This window comes from Xiphophorus hellerii, chromosome 24 (assembly GCF_003331165.1).
Source record: "Xiphophorus hellerii strain 12219 chromosome 24, Xiphophorus_hellerii-4.1, whole genome shotgun sequence".
In the NCBI taxonomy this organism is placed as follows: Eukaryota; Metazoa; Chordata; class Actinopteri; order Cyprinodontiformes; family Poeciliidae; genus Xiphophorus; species Xiphophorus hellerii.
In genome coordinates, this window is record NC_045695.1 from 16,443,709 (window position 1) to 16,459,312 (window position 15,604).

Sequence of the window (15,604 nt, forward strand, 5' to 3'; positions counted from 1 at the left end):
CTCCTCATAGAGAATGTAAATATAAATATTTCTGGTTGTCAAACAAATCTTAATTTTAAAATAACTGGGTAAAGACAGAAATCAGTTTTCTGTTTGGCTCTGAGGAAGAACAAATGTGACTTTCTGTGGTTCAGGATCCGCGTGTCGGGGATCCGCGGCCTGCAGGGCGTGGTCAGGAAGACGGTGGACGACGAGCTGCAGGTCAACATCTGGGAGCCGCGGCACATGGAGCAGATTGTCCCCGCCCTGCTGGTCAACCTGGAGCAGGGCAACAGGTGAGCTGACCCCGCCTCCATGACGAAACAGGAAGTTCAGACGCATCACCTGGACCGTTCTGGTTTCATTGGTGCTTCATTAGGATGAATCAGTGAATGTGTGTTTCTTTAGGATGAATCAGTGAATGTGTGTTTCATTAGGATGAATCAGTGAATGTGTGTTTCTTTAGGATGAATCAGTGAATGTGTGTTTCATTAGGATGAATCAGTGAATGTGTGTTTCTTCAGGATGAATCAGTGAATGTGTGTTTCTTTAGGATGAATCAGTGAATGTGTGTTTCATTAGGATGAATCAGTGAATGTGTGTTTCTTCAGGATGAATCAGTGAATGTGTGTTTCTTTAGGATGAATCAGTGAATGTGTGTTTCATTAGGATGAATCAGTGAATGTGTGTTTCATTAGGATGAATCAGTGAATGTGTGTTTCTTTAGGATGAATCAGTGAATGTGTGTTTCTTTAGGATGAATCAGTGAATGTGTGTTTCATTAGGATGAATCAGTGAATGTGTGTTTCATTAGGATGAATCAGTGAATGTGTGTTTCATTAGGATGAATCAGTGAATGTGCGTTTCTTTAGGATGAATCAGTGAATGTGTGTTTCATTAGGATGAATCAGTGAATGTGTGTTTCATTAGGATGAATCAGTGAATGTGTGTTTCTTTAGGATGAATCAGTGAATGTGTGTTTCTTTAGGATGAATCAGTGAATGTGTGTTTCATTAGGATGAATCAGTGAATGTGTGTTTCTTCAGGATGAATCAGTGAATGTGTGTTTCTTTAGGATGAATCAGTGAATGTGTGTTTCTTTAGGATGAATCAATGAATGTGTGTTTCATTAGGATGAATCAGTGAATGTGTGTTTCTTCAGGATGAATCAGTGAATGTGTGTTTCTTTAGGATGAATCAGTGAATGTGTGTTTCTTTAGGATGAATCAGTGAATGTGTGTTTCTTTAGGATGAATCAGTGAATGTGTGTTTCTTCAGGATGAATCAGTGAATGTGTGTTTCATTAGGATGAATCAGTGAATGTGTGTTTCTTCAGGATGAAACAGTGAATGTGTGTTTCATTAGGATGAATCAGTGAATGTGTGTTTCTTTAGGATGAATCAATGAATGTGTGTTTCATTAGGATGAATCAGTGAATGTGTGTTTCATTAGGATGAATCAGTGAATGTGTGTTTCTTTAGGATGAATCAGTGAATGTGTGTTTCTTCAGGATGAATCAGTGAATGTGTGTTTCTTTAGGATGAATCAGTGAATGTGTGTTTCATTAGGATGAATCAGTGAATGTGTGTTTCTTCAGGATGAATCAGTGAATGTGTGTTTCTTTAGGATGAATCAGTGAATGTGTGTTTCATTAGGATGAATCAGTGAATGTGTGTTTCTTTAGGATGAATCAGTGAATGTGTGTTTCATTAGGATGAATCAGTGAATGTGTGTTTCATTAGGATGAATCAGTGAATGTGTGTTTCTTTAGGATGAATCAGTGAATGTGTGTTTCATTAGGATGAATCAGTGAATGTGTGTTTCTTTAGGATGAATCAGTGAATGTGTGTTTCATTAGGATGAATCAGTGAATGTGTGTTTCATTAGGATGAATCAGTGAATGTGTGTTTCTTTAGGATGAATCAGTGAATGTGTGTTTCATTAGGATGAATCAGTGAATGTGTGTTCCATTAGGATGAATCAGTGAATGTGTGTTTCTTCAGGATGAATCAGTGAATGTGTGTTTCTTTAGGATGAATCAGTGAATGTGTGTTTCATTAGGATGAATCAGTGAATGTGTGTTTCTTTAGGATGAATCAGTGAATGTGTGTTTCATTAGGATGAATCAGTGAATGTGTGTTTCATTAGGATGAATCAGTGAATGTGTGTTTCTTCAGGATGAATCAGTGAATGTGTGTTTCTTTAGGATGAATCAGTGAATGTGTGTTTCATTAGGATGAATCAGTGAATGTGTGTTTCTTCAGGATGAATCAGTGAATGTGTGTTTCTTTAGGATGAATCAGTGAATGTGTGTTTCTTTAGGATGAATCAATGAATGTGTGTTTCATTAGGATGAATCAGTGAATGTGTGTTTCTTCAGGATGAATCAGTGAATGTGTGTTTCTTTAGGATGAATCAGTGAATGTGTGTTTCTTTAGGATGAATCAGTGAATGTGTGTTTCTTTAGGATGAATCAGTGAATGTGTGTTTCTTCAGGATGAATCAGTGAATGTGTGTTTCATTAGGATGAATCAGTGAATGTGTGTTTCTTCAGGATGAAACAGTGAATGTGTGTTTCATTAGGATGAATCAGTGAATGTGTGTTTCTTTAGGATGAATCAATGAATGTGTGTTTCATTAGGATGAATCAGTGAATGTGTGTTTCATTAGGATGAATCAGTGAATGTGTGTTTCTTTAGGATGAATCAGTGAATGTGTGTTTCTTCAGGATGAATCAGTGAATGTGTGTTTCTTTAGGATGAATCAGTGAATGTGTGTTTCATTAGGATGAATCAGTGAATGTGTGTTTCTTCAGGATGAATCAGTGAATGTGTGTTTCTTTAGGATGAATCAGTGAATGTGTGTTTCATTAGGATGAATCAGTGAATGTGTGTTTCTTTAGGATGAATCAGTGAATGTGTGTTTCATTAGGATGAATCAGTGAATGTGTGTTTCATTAGGATGAATCAGTGAATGTGTGTTTCTTTAGGATGAATCAGTGAATGTGTGTTTCATTAGGATGAATCAGTGAATGTGTGTTTCTTTAGGATGAATCAGTGAATGTGTGTTTCATTAGGATGAATCAGTGAATGTGTGTTTCAATAGGATGAATCAGTGAATGTGTGTTTCTTTAGGATGAATCAGTGAATGTGTGTTTCATTAGGATGAATCAGTGAATGTGTGTTCCATTAGGATGAATCAGTGAATGTGTGTTTCTTCAGGATGAATCAGTGAATGTGTGTTTCTTTAGGATGAATCAGTGAATGTGTGTTTCATTAGGATGAATCAGTGAATGTGTGTTTCTTTAGGATGAATCAGTGAATGTGTGTTTCTTTAGGATGAATCAGTGAATGTGTGTTTCATTAGGATGAATCAGTGAATGTGTGTTTCTTCAGGATGAATCAGTGAATGTGTGTTTCTTTAGGATGAATCAGTGAATGTGTGTTTCTTTAGGATGAATCAATGAATGTGTGTTTCATTAGGATGAATCAGTGAATGTGTGTTTCTTCAGGATGAATCAGTGAATGTGTGTTTCTTTAGGATGAATCAGTGAATGTGTGTTTCTTTAGGATGAATCAGTGAATGTGTGTTTCTTTAGGATGAATCAGTGAATGTGTGTTTCATTAGGATGAATCAGTGAATGTGTGTTTCTTTAGGATGAATCAATGAATGTGTGTTTCATTAGGATGAATCAGTGAATGTGTGTTTCATTAGGATGAATCAGTGAATGTGTGTTTCTTTAGGATGAATCAGTGAATGTGTGTTTCTTCAGGATGAATCAGTGAATGTGTGTTTCTTTAGGATGAATCAGTGAATGTGTGTTTCATTAGGATGAATCAGTGAATGTGTGTTTCTTCAGGATGAATCAGTGAATGTGTGTTTCTTTAGGATGAATCAGTGAATGTGTGTTTCATTAGGATGAATCAGTGAATGTGTGTTTCTTTAGGATGAATCAGTGAATGTGTGTTTCATTAGGATGAATCAGTGAATGTGTGTTTCATTAGGATGAATCAGTGAATGTGTGTTTCTTTAGGATGAATCAGTGAATGTGTGTTTCATTAGGATGAATCAGTGAATGTGTGTTTCTTTAGGATGAATCAGTGAATGTGTGTTTCATTAGGATGAATCAGTGAATGTGTGTTTCATTAGGATGAATCAGTGAATGTGTGTTTCTTTAGGATGAATCAGTGAATGTGTGTTTCATTAGGATGAATCAGTGAATGTGTGTTCCATTAGGATGAATCAGTGAATGTGTGTTTCTTCAGGATGAATCAGTGAATGTGTGTTTCTTTAGGATGAATCAGTGAATGTGTGTTTCTTCAGGATGAATCAGTGAATGTGTGTTTCTTCAGGATGAATCAGTGAATGTGTGTTTCTTTAGGATGAATCAGTGAATGTGTGTTTCTTTAGGATGAATCAGTGAATGTGTGTTTCTTCAGGATGAATCAGTGAATGTGTGTTTCTTTAGGATGAATCAGTGAATGTGTGTTTCATTAGGATGAATCAGTGAATGTGTGTTTCATTAGGATGAATCAGTGAATGTGTGTTTCTTCAGGATGAATCAGTGAATGTGTGTTTCATTAGGATGAATCAGTGAATGTGTGTTTCATTAGGATGAATCAGTGAATGTGTGTTTCATTAGGATGAATCAGTGAATGTGTGTTTCTTTAGGATGAATCAGTGAATGTGTGTTTCTTCAGGATGAATCAGTGAATGTGTGTTTCATTAGGATGAATCAGTGAATGTGTGTTTCTTTAGGATGAATCAGTGAATGTGTGTTTCTTCAGGATGAATCAGTGAATGTGTGTTTCATTAGGATGAATCAGTGAATGTGTGTTTCATTAGGATGAATCAGTGAATGTGTGTTTCTTTAGGATGAATCAGTGAATGTGTGTTTCTTCAGGATGAATCAGTGAATGTGTGTTTCATTAGGATGAATCAGTGAATGTGTGTTTCTTTAGGATGAATCAGTGAATGTGTGTTTCTTCAGGATGAATCAGTGAATGTGTGTTTCATTAGGATGAATCAGTGAATGTGTGTTTCATTAGGATGAATCAGTGAATGTGTGTTTCTTTAGGATGAATCAGTGAATGTGTGTTTCTTCAGGATGAATCAGTGAATGTGTGTTTCATTAGGATGAATCAGTGAATGTGTGTTTCATTATAATGAATCAGTGAATGTGTGTTTCTTCAGGATGAATCAGTGAATGTGTGTTTCTTCAGGATGAATCAGTGAATGTGTGTTTCTTCAGGATGAATCAGTGAATGTGTGTTTCTTCAGGATGAATCAGTGAATGTGTGTTTCTTCAGGATGAATCAGTGAATGTGTGTTTCTTCAGGATGAATCAGTGAATGTGTGTTTCTTTAGGATGAATCAGTGAATGTGTGTTTCATTAGGATGAATCAGTGAATGTGTGTTTCATTAGGATGAATCAGTGAATGTGTGTTTCTTTAGGATGAATCAGTGAATGTGTGTTTCTTTAGGATGAATCAGTGAATGTGTGTTTCATTAGGATGAATCAGTGAATGTGTGTTTCATTAGGATGAATCAGTGAATGTGTGTTTCATTAGGATGAATCAGTGAATGTGCGTTTCTTTAGGATGAATCAGTGAATGTGTGTTTCATTAGGATGAATCAGTGAATGTGTGTTTCATTAGGATGAATCAGTGAATGTGTGTTTCTTTAGGATGAATCAGTGAATGTGTGTTTCTTTAGGATGAATCAGTGAATGTGTGTTTCATTAGGATGAATCAGTGAATGTGTGTTTCTTAGGATGAATCAGTGAATGTGTGTTTCTTTAGGATGAATCAATGAATGTGTGTTTCATTAGGATGAATCAGTGAATGTGTGTTTCTTCAGGATGAATCAGTGAATGTGTGTTTCTTTAGGATGAATCAGTGAATGTGTGTTTCTTTAGGATGAATCAGTGAATGTGTGTTTCTTTAGGATGAACAGTGAATGTGTGTTTCTTTCAGGATGAATCAGTGAATGTGTGTAGGGGAATCAGTGAATGTGTGTTTCATTAGGATGAATCAGTGAATGTGTGGTTCTTCAGGATGAAACAGTGAATGTGTGTTTCATTAGGATGAATCAGTGAATGTGTGTTTCTTTAGGATGAATCAATGAATGTGGTGGTTTCATTAGGATGAATCAGGGAATGTGTGTTTCAGTAGGATGAATCAGTGAATGTGTGTTTCTTTAGGATGAATCAGTGAATGTGTGTTTCTTCAGGATGAATCAGTGAATGTGTGTTTCTTTAGGATGAATCAGTGAATGTGTGTTTCATTAGGTGAATCAGTGAATGTGTGTTTCTTCAGGATGAATCAGTGAATGTGTGTTTCTTTAGGATGAATCAGTGAATTTTATGATCATGCATGTTTCATTAGGATGAATCAGTGAATGTGGTGTTCTTAGGATGAATCAGTGAATGTGTGTTTCATTAGGATGAATCAGTGAATGTGTGTTTCATTAGGATGAATCAGTGATGAATCAGTGAATGTGTGTTTCTTTAGGATGAATCAGTGAATGTGTGTTTCATTAGGATGAATCAGTGAATGTGTGTTCTTTAGGATGAATCAGTGAATGTGTGTTCATTAGGATGAATCAGTGAATGTGTGTTTCATTAGGATGAATCAGTGAATGTGTGTTTCTTTAGGATGAATCAGTGAATGTGTGTTTCATTAGGATGAATCAGTGAATGTGTGTTCCATTAGGATGAATCAGTGAATGTGTGTTTCTTCAGGATGAATCAGTGAATGTGTGTTTCTTTAGGATGAATCAGTGAATGTGTGTTTCATTAGGATGAATCAGTGAATGTGTGTTTCTTTAGGATGAATCAGTGAATGTGTGTTTCATTAGGATGAATCAGTGAATGTGTGTTTCATTAGGATGAATCAGTGAATGTGTGTTTCTTCAGGATGAATCAGTGAATGTGTGTTTCTTTAGGATGAATCAGTGAATGTGTGTTTCATTAGGATGAATCAGTGAATGTGTGTTTCTTCAGGATGAATCAGTGAATGTGTGTTTCTTTAGGATGAATCAGTGAATGTGTGTTTCTTTAGGATGAATCAATGAATGTGTGTTTCATTAGGATGAATCAGTGAATGTGTGTTTCTTCAGGATGAATCAGTGAATGTGTGTTTCTTTAGGATGAATCAGTGAATGTGTGTTTCTTTAGGATGAATCAGTGAATGTGTGTTTCTTTAGGATGAATCAGTGAATGTGTGTTTCTTCAGGATGAATCAGTGAATGTGTGTTTCATTAGGATGAATCAGTGAATGTGTGTTTCTTCAGGATGAAACAGTGAATGTGTGTTTCATTAGGATGAATCAGTGAATGTGTGTTTCTTTAGGATGAATCAATGAATGTGTGTTTCATTAGGATGAATCAGTGAATGTGTGTTTCATTAGGATGAATCAGTGAATGTGTGTTTCTTTAGGATGAATCAGTGAATGTGTGTTTCTTCAGGATGAATCAGTGAATGTGTGTTTCTTTAGGATGAATCAGTGAATGTGTGTTTCATTAGGATGAATCAGTGAATGTGTGTTTCTTCAGGATGAATCAGTGAATGTGTGTTTCTTTAGGATGAATCAGTGAATGTGTGTTTCATTAGGATGAATCAGTGAATGTGTGTTTCTTTAGGATGAATCAGTGAATGTGTGTTTCATTAGGATGAATCAGTGAATGTGTGTTTCATTAGGATGAATCAGTGAATGTGTGTTTCTTTAGGATGAATCAGTGAATGTGTGTTTCATTAGGATGAATCAGTGAATGTGTGTTTCTTTAGGATGAATCAGTGAATGTGTGTTTCATTAGGATGAATCAGTGAATGTGTGTTTCATTAGGATGAATCAGTGAATGTGTGTTTCTTTAGGATGAATCAGTGAATGTGTGTTTCATTAGGATGAATCAGTGAATGTGTGTTCCATTAGGATGAATCAGTGAATGTGTGTTTCTTCAGGATGAATCAGTGAATGTGTGTTTCTTTAGGATGAATCAGTGAATGTGTGTTTCATTAGGATGAATCAGTGAATGTGTGTTTCTTTAGGATGAATCAGTGAATGTGTGTTTCTTTAGGATGAATCAGTGAATGTGTGTTTCATTAGGATGAATCAGTGAATGTGTGTTTCTTCAGGATGAATCAGTGAATGTGTGTTTCTTTAGGATGAATCAGTGAATGTGTGTTTCTTTAGGATGAATCAATGAATGTGTGTTTCATTAGGATGAATCAGTGAATGTGTGTTTCTTCAGGATGAATCAGTGAATGTGTGTTTCTTTAGGATGAATCAGTGAATGTGTGTTTCTTTAGGATGAATCAGTGAATGTGTGTTTCTTTAGGATGAATCAGTGAATGTGTGTTTCATTAGGATGAATCAGTGAATGTGTGTTTCTTTAGGATGAATCAATGAATGTGTGTTTCATTAGGATGAATCAGTGAATGTGTGTTTCATTAGGATGAATCAGTGAATGTGTGTTTCTTTAGGATGAATCAGTGAATGTGTGTTTCTTCAGGATGAATCAGTGAATGTGTGTTTCTTTAGGATGAATCAGTGAATGTGTGTTTCATTAGGATGAATCAGTGAATGTGTGTTTCTTCAGGATGAATCAGTGAATGTGTGTTTCTTTAGGATGAATCAGTGAATGTGTGTTTCATTAGGATGAATCAGTGAATGTGTGTTTCTTTAGGATGAATCAGTGAATGTGTGTTTCATTAGGATGAATCAGTGAATGTGTGTTTCATTAGGATGAATCAGTGAATGTGTGTTTCTTTAGGATGAATCAGTGAATGTGTGTTTCATTAGGATGAATCAGTGAATGTGTGTTTCTTTAGGATGAATCAGTGAATGTGTGTTTCATTAGGATGAATCAGTGAATGTGTGTTTCATTAGGATGAATCAGTGAATGTGTGTTTCTTTAGGATGAATCAGTGAATGTGTGTTTCATTAGGATGAATCAGTGAATGTGTGTTCCATTAGGATGAATCAGTGAATGTGTGTTTCTTCAGGATGAATCAGTGAATGTGTGTTTCTTTAGGATGAATCAGTGAATGTGTGTTTCTTCAGGATGAATCAGTGAATGTGTGTTTCTTCAGGATGAATCAGTGAATGTGTGTTTCTTTAGGATGAATCAGTGAATGTGTGTTTCTTTAGGATGAATCAGTGAATGTGTGTTTCTTCAGGATGAATCAGTGAATGTGTGTTTCTTTAGGATGAATCAGTGAATGTGTGTTTCATTAGGATGAATCAGTGAATGTGTGTTTCATTAGGATGAATCAGTGAATGTGTGTTTCTTCAGGATGAATCAGTGAATGTGTGTTTCATTAGGATGAATCAGTGAATGTGTGTTTCATTAGGATGAATCAGTGAATGTGTGTTTCATTAGGATGAATCAGTGAATGTGTGTTTCTTTAGGATGAATCAGTGAATGTGTGTTTCTTCAGGATGAATCAGTGAATGTGTGTTTCATTAGGATGAATCAGTGAATGTGTGTTTTTTAGGATGAATCAGTGAATGTGTGTTTCTTCAGGATGAATCAGTGAATGTGTGTTTCATTAGGATGAATCAGTGAATGTGTGTTTCATTAGGATGAATCAGTGAATGTGTGTTTCTTTAGGATGAATCAGTGAATGTGTGTTTCTTCAGGATGAATCAGTGAATGGTGTTTCATTAGGATGAATCAGTGAATGTGTGTTTCTTGGATGAATCAGTGAATGTGTGTTTCTTCAGGATGAATCAGTGAATGTGTGTTTCATTAGGATGAATCAGTGAATGTGTGTTTCATTAGGATGAATCAGTGAATGTGTGTTTCTTTAGGATGAATCAGTGAATGTGTGTTTCTTCAGGATGAATCAGTGAATGTGTGTTTCATTAGGATGAATCAGTGAATGTGTGTTTCATTATAATGAATCAGTGAATGTGTGTTTCTTCAGGATGAATCAGTGAATGTGTGTTTCTTCAGGATGAATCAGTGAATGTGTGTTTCTTCAGGATGAATCAGTGAATGTGTGTTTCTTCAGGATGAATCAGTGAATGTGTGTTTCTTCAGGATGAATCAGTGAATGTGTGTTTCTTCAGGATGAATCAGTGAATGTGTTTGCCTGCAGCGACTCTCCTGCTGAGCAGACGGAGGTGTGCTTCAGAGAGCTGCTGGGCCGAGCCGCGTACGGACACATCAACAACGCCATCAGACCCGTTCTCATGTGAGAATCGCCTCAGTTCAAACTCACTGACTAGATCAGCAACATTTCATCTAATAAGATCATTTTCCTGCTAGATCAGCAAATTAGTTTCATGTTTTCTGGTTAAAACTTGAGTTACTGTCATGTTTTCAGAGGTTAGCTTCAGGCTAACCTGCAGCTAGCAATGTCAGTCGTTCCAAAAGCAACAAACAAACTGACACCAACATGAGTGTTTTATTTATTTAATTTACTTAATTTTACGGGCCGTATTCAGTTTTTGTGAAGTGGTGAATCGAACTGAGGAGAGATTTGCTGATTCAAGACGACTTTGAAACTTATATCTGTAGAATATAATGTCTTTATTAGTGTGAAAACCTCTTTATTTTTATATTTATAAAACCTCAAATTGCAAAAATACAAAATCTTACCAAATATCTTGACTAACTTGAAATAAACAAAACTAACTTACCTGAAGTTTTACTTCTATTGGCAGATTATTTCACTGAAAACATGGGAAAATGTTACATAATTTAAACAATCCACCATTACTGTTTATCAATATTCAAGAATTGTTGGCGTAACAGTTCTTGCTGGATATAACTGTCATATTTCAAATGAATATTTGAACAAGAAAAAAATGGTCAGATTTAGTTTTTGGATGTTTCAGTTTCTCCGTTTTGTGAAATAAGAGATTTTCTCTGACTTAATGTATTTGATTTATGAAAATCTGAACTTGTTTCTGGTAAACTGTGTGGATCTTATTCCCAAAGTTCAGGTGTGTTAGCATTAGCATTAGCATTAGTGTTAGCGTTAGCGTTGGGACAGGAAGTGTGTCTGAGGGTCAGCTGTGTGTCCAGGCACCTGGACAGCCGCAGCCTGTGGGAAGGAGGAGGCTTTGCTGTTCGCTGCTTCCAGATCATCATGTTCTCCATCCAGGTCAGCAGAACCGCTCCGCCGTGTCGCCGTGTTTCCACCGGGTGGCGCTGCTGTGACCAAATTATGTGTTTTCAGTCCCAGCACTCCCACCTGGTCATCCAGCAGCTGCTGGGTCACCTGGACGCCAACAGCAGGAGTCCGGCGTCCGTCCGGGCCGGGATCGTGGAGGTTCTGTCTGAGGCAGCTGTGATTGAAGCCACTGGATCCGTAGGTGAGCCGGAACCGAAACCAGAACTAGAACCGGACGGGACCGGACCGGGTTCTCCTGTCTGACAGTTTTCTGCTCCGTGCTGCAGGTCCCACCGTGCTGGAGGTGTTCAACACGTTGCTGCGGCAACTCAGGCAGAGCGTCGACTACCAGCTGACTGGTTACTATGACAACGCCGGAAAACACAAAACCACATCGTTTCACGAGAAAACGCTGCAGGACGCCGTCATCAAAACCATCGGTCAGAACCGGGTCAGAACCGGGATTAAAAATGAAATCACCTGATCTGATTTTTAATCTGAATTATTATTTTAAACACTAAATGTTTTTTTAATTAAAGTTTAATTCGTGCTGCTGCAGGATCCTTTGCCAACACACTTCCTGTCTACCAGAGGTCAGAGGTCATGCTGTTCATCATGGGGAAAATTCCAGTCCCCGGCATCTACCCGGCTCTGGGATCTCCGAACACCGGGTAACTTTCCCCCTCCCTGTCCCATCTAGTCGTTACCATGACGACCAGTAACAGAGCCCGTGTTTCAGGTTTGAAGGCAGCAGGATGATCCAGGTGATGCTGCTGAAGTCTCTGCTGCAGGTGGGGAGCCATGTTTAAATAAATAAATGTTATTTATTCATTTTTAATATATTTATTTAGTTTACTAAACAAGCAAGTGATAGCACTACAATGACAAATCAATAATGTATAAATAAACAAATGTGTTTCCTCCTCAGGTTTCGGAGCGCTACGACAGCAGCAACCTGCTGACCGCGCTGCCCTCCTCCTTCCTGGAGCCGCTGCTGTCCTTCACCCTGATGGACGACCCGGAGATCCGCCTGCTGGTTCTGTCCATCCTCACCTCGCTCATCGACCGCCGTCACAACGCAGCCAGGATCACCGCGGTCAGGTCAGGACCGGCATGCCGAACACCGCCATCTAGTGGCAGATGCATCAAACCAGCTTGAATCGGCCAATGAGGCGGCAGAATTGAACTTGCTGTTGATTGGTTGGTTGTTTGTGGACAGTGTGACGTTTGACGTGTCGGTTCTGGAGCAGAAGGAGGACAGATGCTCCCGGCAGGACAACCTGTTCATCAGGAAGGTGAGGATGATGATCACAGCTGCTGCTCTGTGTTCATGTTCGGCAGACATTTAGAATCCAGATGATTTTTATTGTTATTGTTCAGAAGCTCAACAAAATTCATCACATTAAAAGAAAAGAAGATAATAAAGAGATAAAAACGAGGAAGAGAAGCCGGGGGCTGCAGCCGTTGAAGGTATCTTTCTGAGATGTGTGTTTCTGCTGTGCAGCACGCCCAGCGGCTCTACAGACACGTCTTCCTGGCCTGTAAGGAGGAGTCCAACGGGCCGAGCCACTACCAGGCGCTCTTCATCCTACTGGTTGTCCTCAGTGTGGAACTGGTCAGTGAGGAGGTTCTGGTGGACCTGATCCGACTCATCCTGGCTCTGCAGGTGAGCTCACATCACCTGGCGGGTCTCCATGTTGCTGTCCTCCTCTCTCATGGACTCCTCTGTGATTGGCTGCTCAGGAAATGGGCGTGTCCAATCAGGAGAGTCTGTCTGTTTGGAACCGCTGCAGTCTTCACGCCGTCTGCGCCGCCGCCCTCCATGTTCTGTCGCAGACCGGCCCGCCGCCGCCTCTCCATCAGCACGTCACTCAGGTGATCAGAGCGTAGAAATAAGGAGTGAAGGTTATCCTGCAATAGTCAGCCCCGCCCACTCCTCACTACTCCCCAAGGCTGCCTACTGACCAGTTCTCCGTCTAACAGGTCCGGAAAATCTCTGAGACCTGGGTATTACCCTAAAAGTACTCTATAAGAGATAATCTATTTAAACTGGTGGCGAAAGTGACTCGTCTAGCTCTAACTACCTCCAATCCAGAAGTTATGACCCTTTACAGTTAAGAAACAATCAGCTGAGTAGCCCTCGCAGCTGCATAATTCCAATAACCACTTCTGTTAACGGTAGCCCACTTTCTAAATCATAACTTGCACTTGGAACCGGCTAGATTATGTTTAGTGACTTAGATGTAAGTCCCAGGGTCATTATTTACTCTCACCAAAGGAAATTATGAAGCCTCCTATTTACTGGAATCATGTACTTTAGTTTTACCTTAATTAGAAGAACTGGACAAAGATTAAATGACTCTATTAATTCCAATGTCCACCAACCTCATCAGAATTTTGTAGTATAAATTTATTAAGCAAGCTTAAGCAGGGGTATGCGACATACAAATCAATAATCAATCGTATATAGATCAAAAACAGTGTAATAAAATTTACATGTACAATCATACTACTCTGTCTCCTTTCCCTAAGAGTTAAGTCGCAAGTTCTGAAATGGAATTTCAATGAGCAGATTCAACTCATACCCAGATGATGGTGGATCTTTGGCAACAGGAATTTCTTGCATCCTTGGTTGAGGTCTTTGCCTTGTGTGGAAAACCCTCCTTAGAAAAGAAACAAAGTAGAACGGGTCTGAATCCTTTGCAAAACCCAGTTCCTCATCCCTGAGGGACCTTTGTCCTTCCTCCAAGTCTTGTTGCTGAGTTTGAAGTTGCTGGGTTGAGACGAGACCAACGGTCGAATAAAGAACCAGAGAAGGGGCGATGGGACCCAGTCCTTTCTTAGCGGTGTGAAGTCCGAGCTTCCCCGTGGTTCTGAAGTGCGGTCCGTAGCTCAATCTGCTCCTCTGTGAGTTGTTTCTCCTTCTGCGCCGCCGGACTGGGAACGGCTGGTTCCTCTTTTCAGCCCCTTTTTATGCATCTCTCCACCATGTGTGTGTATGGGGAGGCTTGGTCTACGTGACTTGCTTCACATCTGCTGTGTATCATGAAAAAGTCCTCACATTGCCCAACCTGTTCTTGCTGACCGTAGGGGAAGTTCTCGTACTTCCTCATTTTTCCGTTGCCTCAGCCGAACTCAACGCACCAACCATCCTGTGCGCTCTGGCCATCTGTTCAGAACTGCTTGCGACATTTCCTGTTTCAGGACTGTGCTGTATTCCTCTCTTTTTCTATAACTCACTATTATTTATTATAACTCATTATACACATTCAATCTATTGTTAAACCTGTTTGAATTAATTTCAAATGATTACAACTTCACGTTATCACAAGTTTGATCCTCAGTTAATAATCAATCACATCTTTCACTTATCATAATTCACCAACCATAATCTTTCCACAGTTAAATCATTACAGAAATCATTACTGATCACATTTCAGAAAATGCTTTTCAGAAGGTTATTATGTGATTACTTGTATTCATTTTACTATTCATTCATATTCAATTTTAATTAGCTTTTAATCAAACTACAAGATTACTTATTTTCTCTCAGGCCTCTATGCACCTTTTCTGCATGCACCCGGAAAGATCTCACACCCTATGCCAGTTTTCTTGACACCCCCTCCTTGAGATCGGACGGTGCTTCGCAGAAACCACAAAGTCCAAAGTCAAAAGAGATCAAGTCCATCACCACAATCGGTAGTGAGGATGTCCCGCTCATAGCAGGTAACCGGAGACGATGAAGGTGTCCAGGAATCCACAACCACATACTCCGTCAGGTTGGACGGCGGAGAAAGCCAGAGTTCTGCGCCCAAGTCGTTGTCAAGTGTAGATTCACCTGAGACGGAAAGGGTGGGATGTTCCGGCGAAGGCTGCAGAGGCGAAGGCAGGTCCATGCCGAAGTCTGGCAGCGTTGATGGATTGTTGCAGTAGCCGTCCAACTCTGCCAGCAGCTCCTGGAAATCCATATCACTTGGTGATGGAGATGAAGGGGAAAGGATGTCTTCAGTCTGGCATGCTTGGGGAGATGAACTGAGGTTGTCAGTTTGGGTACCTCTCTCGTTAGTCGTACTGCTGGCTTGGCATCCGACGTCGATAAACAAATCCGGAGACACGGGACGTGTAGGCGGAAGGTAGTCGCCCACCGCCACAATTCGGCCATCCAACAGGTGTAAAGTTGGGAGGCATTGCCGAGTAAGTTGGTGTTCCCATAACTTATGAATCACGGGCAGCCGTAGTGCCGTATACAACGGAGATGCTGTAAAGTCGTCGTCTTCCAGGCCAAACGCAGAGGTCCACACGATTTTGTGCACCCGTTCCAGGGATCTAGATGTGGAATCTGCTATGTAGGGCAAATCCTCCAGCCCTGTGGCGCAGAGGATTGCCGTTACATGGGTGAAATGGCTGCTCACGCAGTTGTGACACCAGCGGGAAGACGATGCAACCCAAATGAATCCAAAAGATTCTGCATTGATTCCACACCCCATACAGCAGGTTGATGCC

At 39.5% G+C, this 15,604-nt stretch overlaps 1 protein-coding gene across 1 annotated transcript in view; it reads left to right on the forward strand.

The window, feature by feature from the left end:
- Positions 1-15,604, forward strand: part of LOC116715652 (protein EFR3 homolog B-like) — a 40,892-nt gene that overhangs the window by 8,947 nt on the left and 16,341 nt on the right. The window contains exons 7-17 of the mRNA XM_032556206.1: positions 135-275; positions 10,082-10,177; positions 11,014-11,092; positions 11,168-11,303; positions 11,389-11,541; positions 11,661-11,772; positions 11,841-11,892; positions 12,030-12,202; positions 12,321-12,396; positions 12,606-12,767; positions 12,845-12,976. Coding sequence (XP_032412097.1) covers positions 135-275; positions 10,082-10,177; positions 11,014-11,092; positions 11,168-11,303; positions 11,389-11,541; positions 11,661-11,772; positions 11,841-11,892; positions 12,030-12,202; positions 12,321-12,396; positions 12,606-12,767; positions 12,845-12,976 — 1,312 coding nt within the window. The remainder of the gene's footprint in view (positions 1-134; positions 276-10,081; positions 10,178-11,013; positions 11,093-11,167; positions 11,304-11,388; positions 11,542-11,660; positions 11,773-11,840; positions 11,893-12,029; positions 12,203-12,320; positions 12,397-12,605; positions 12,768-12,844; positions 12,977-15,604) is intronic.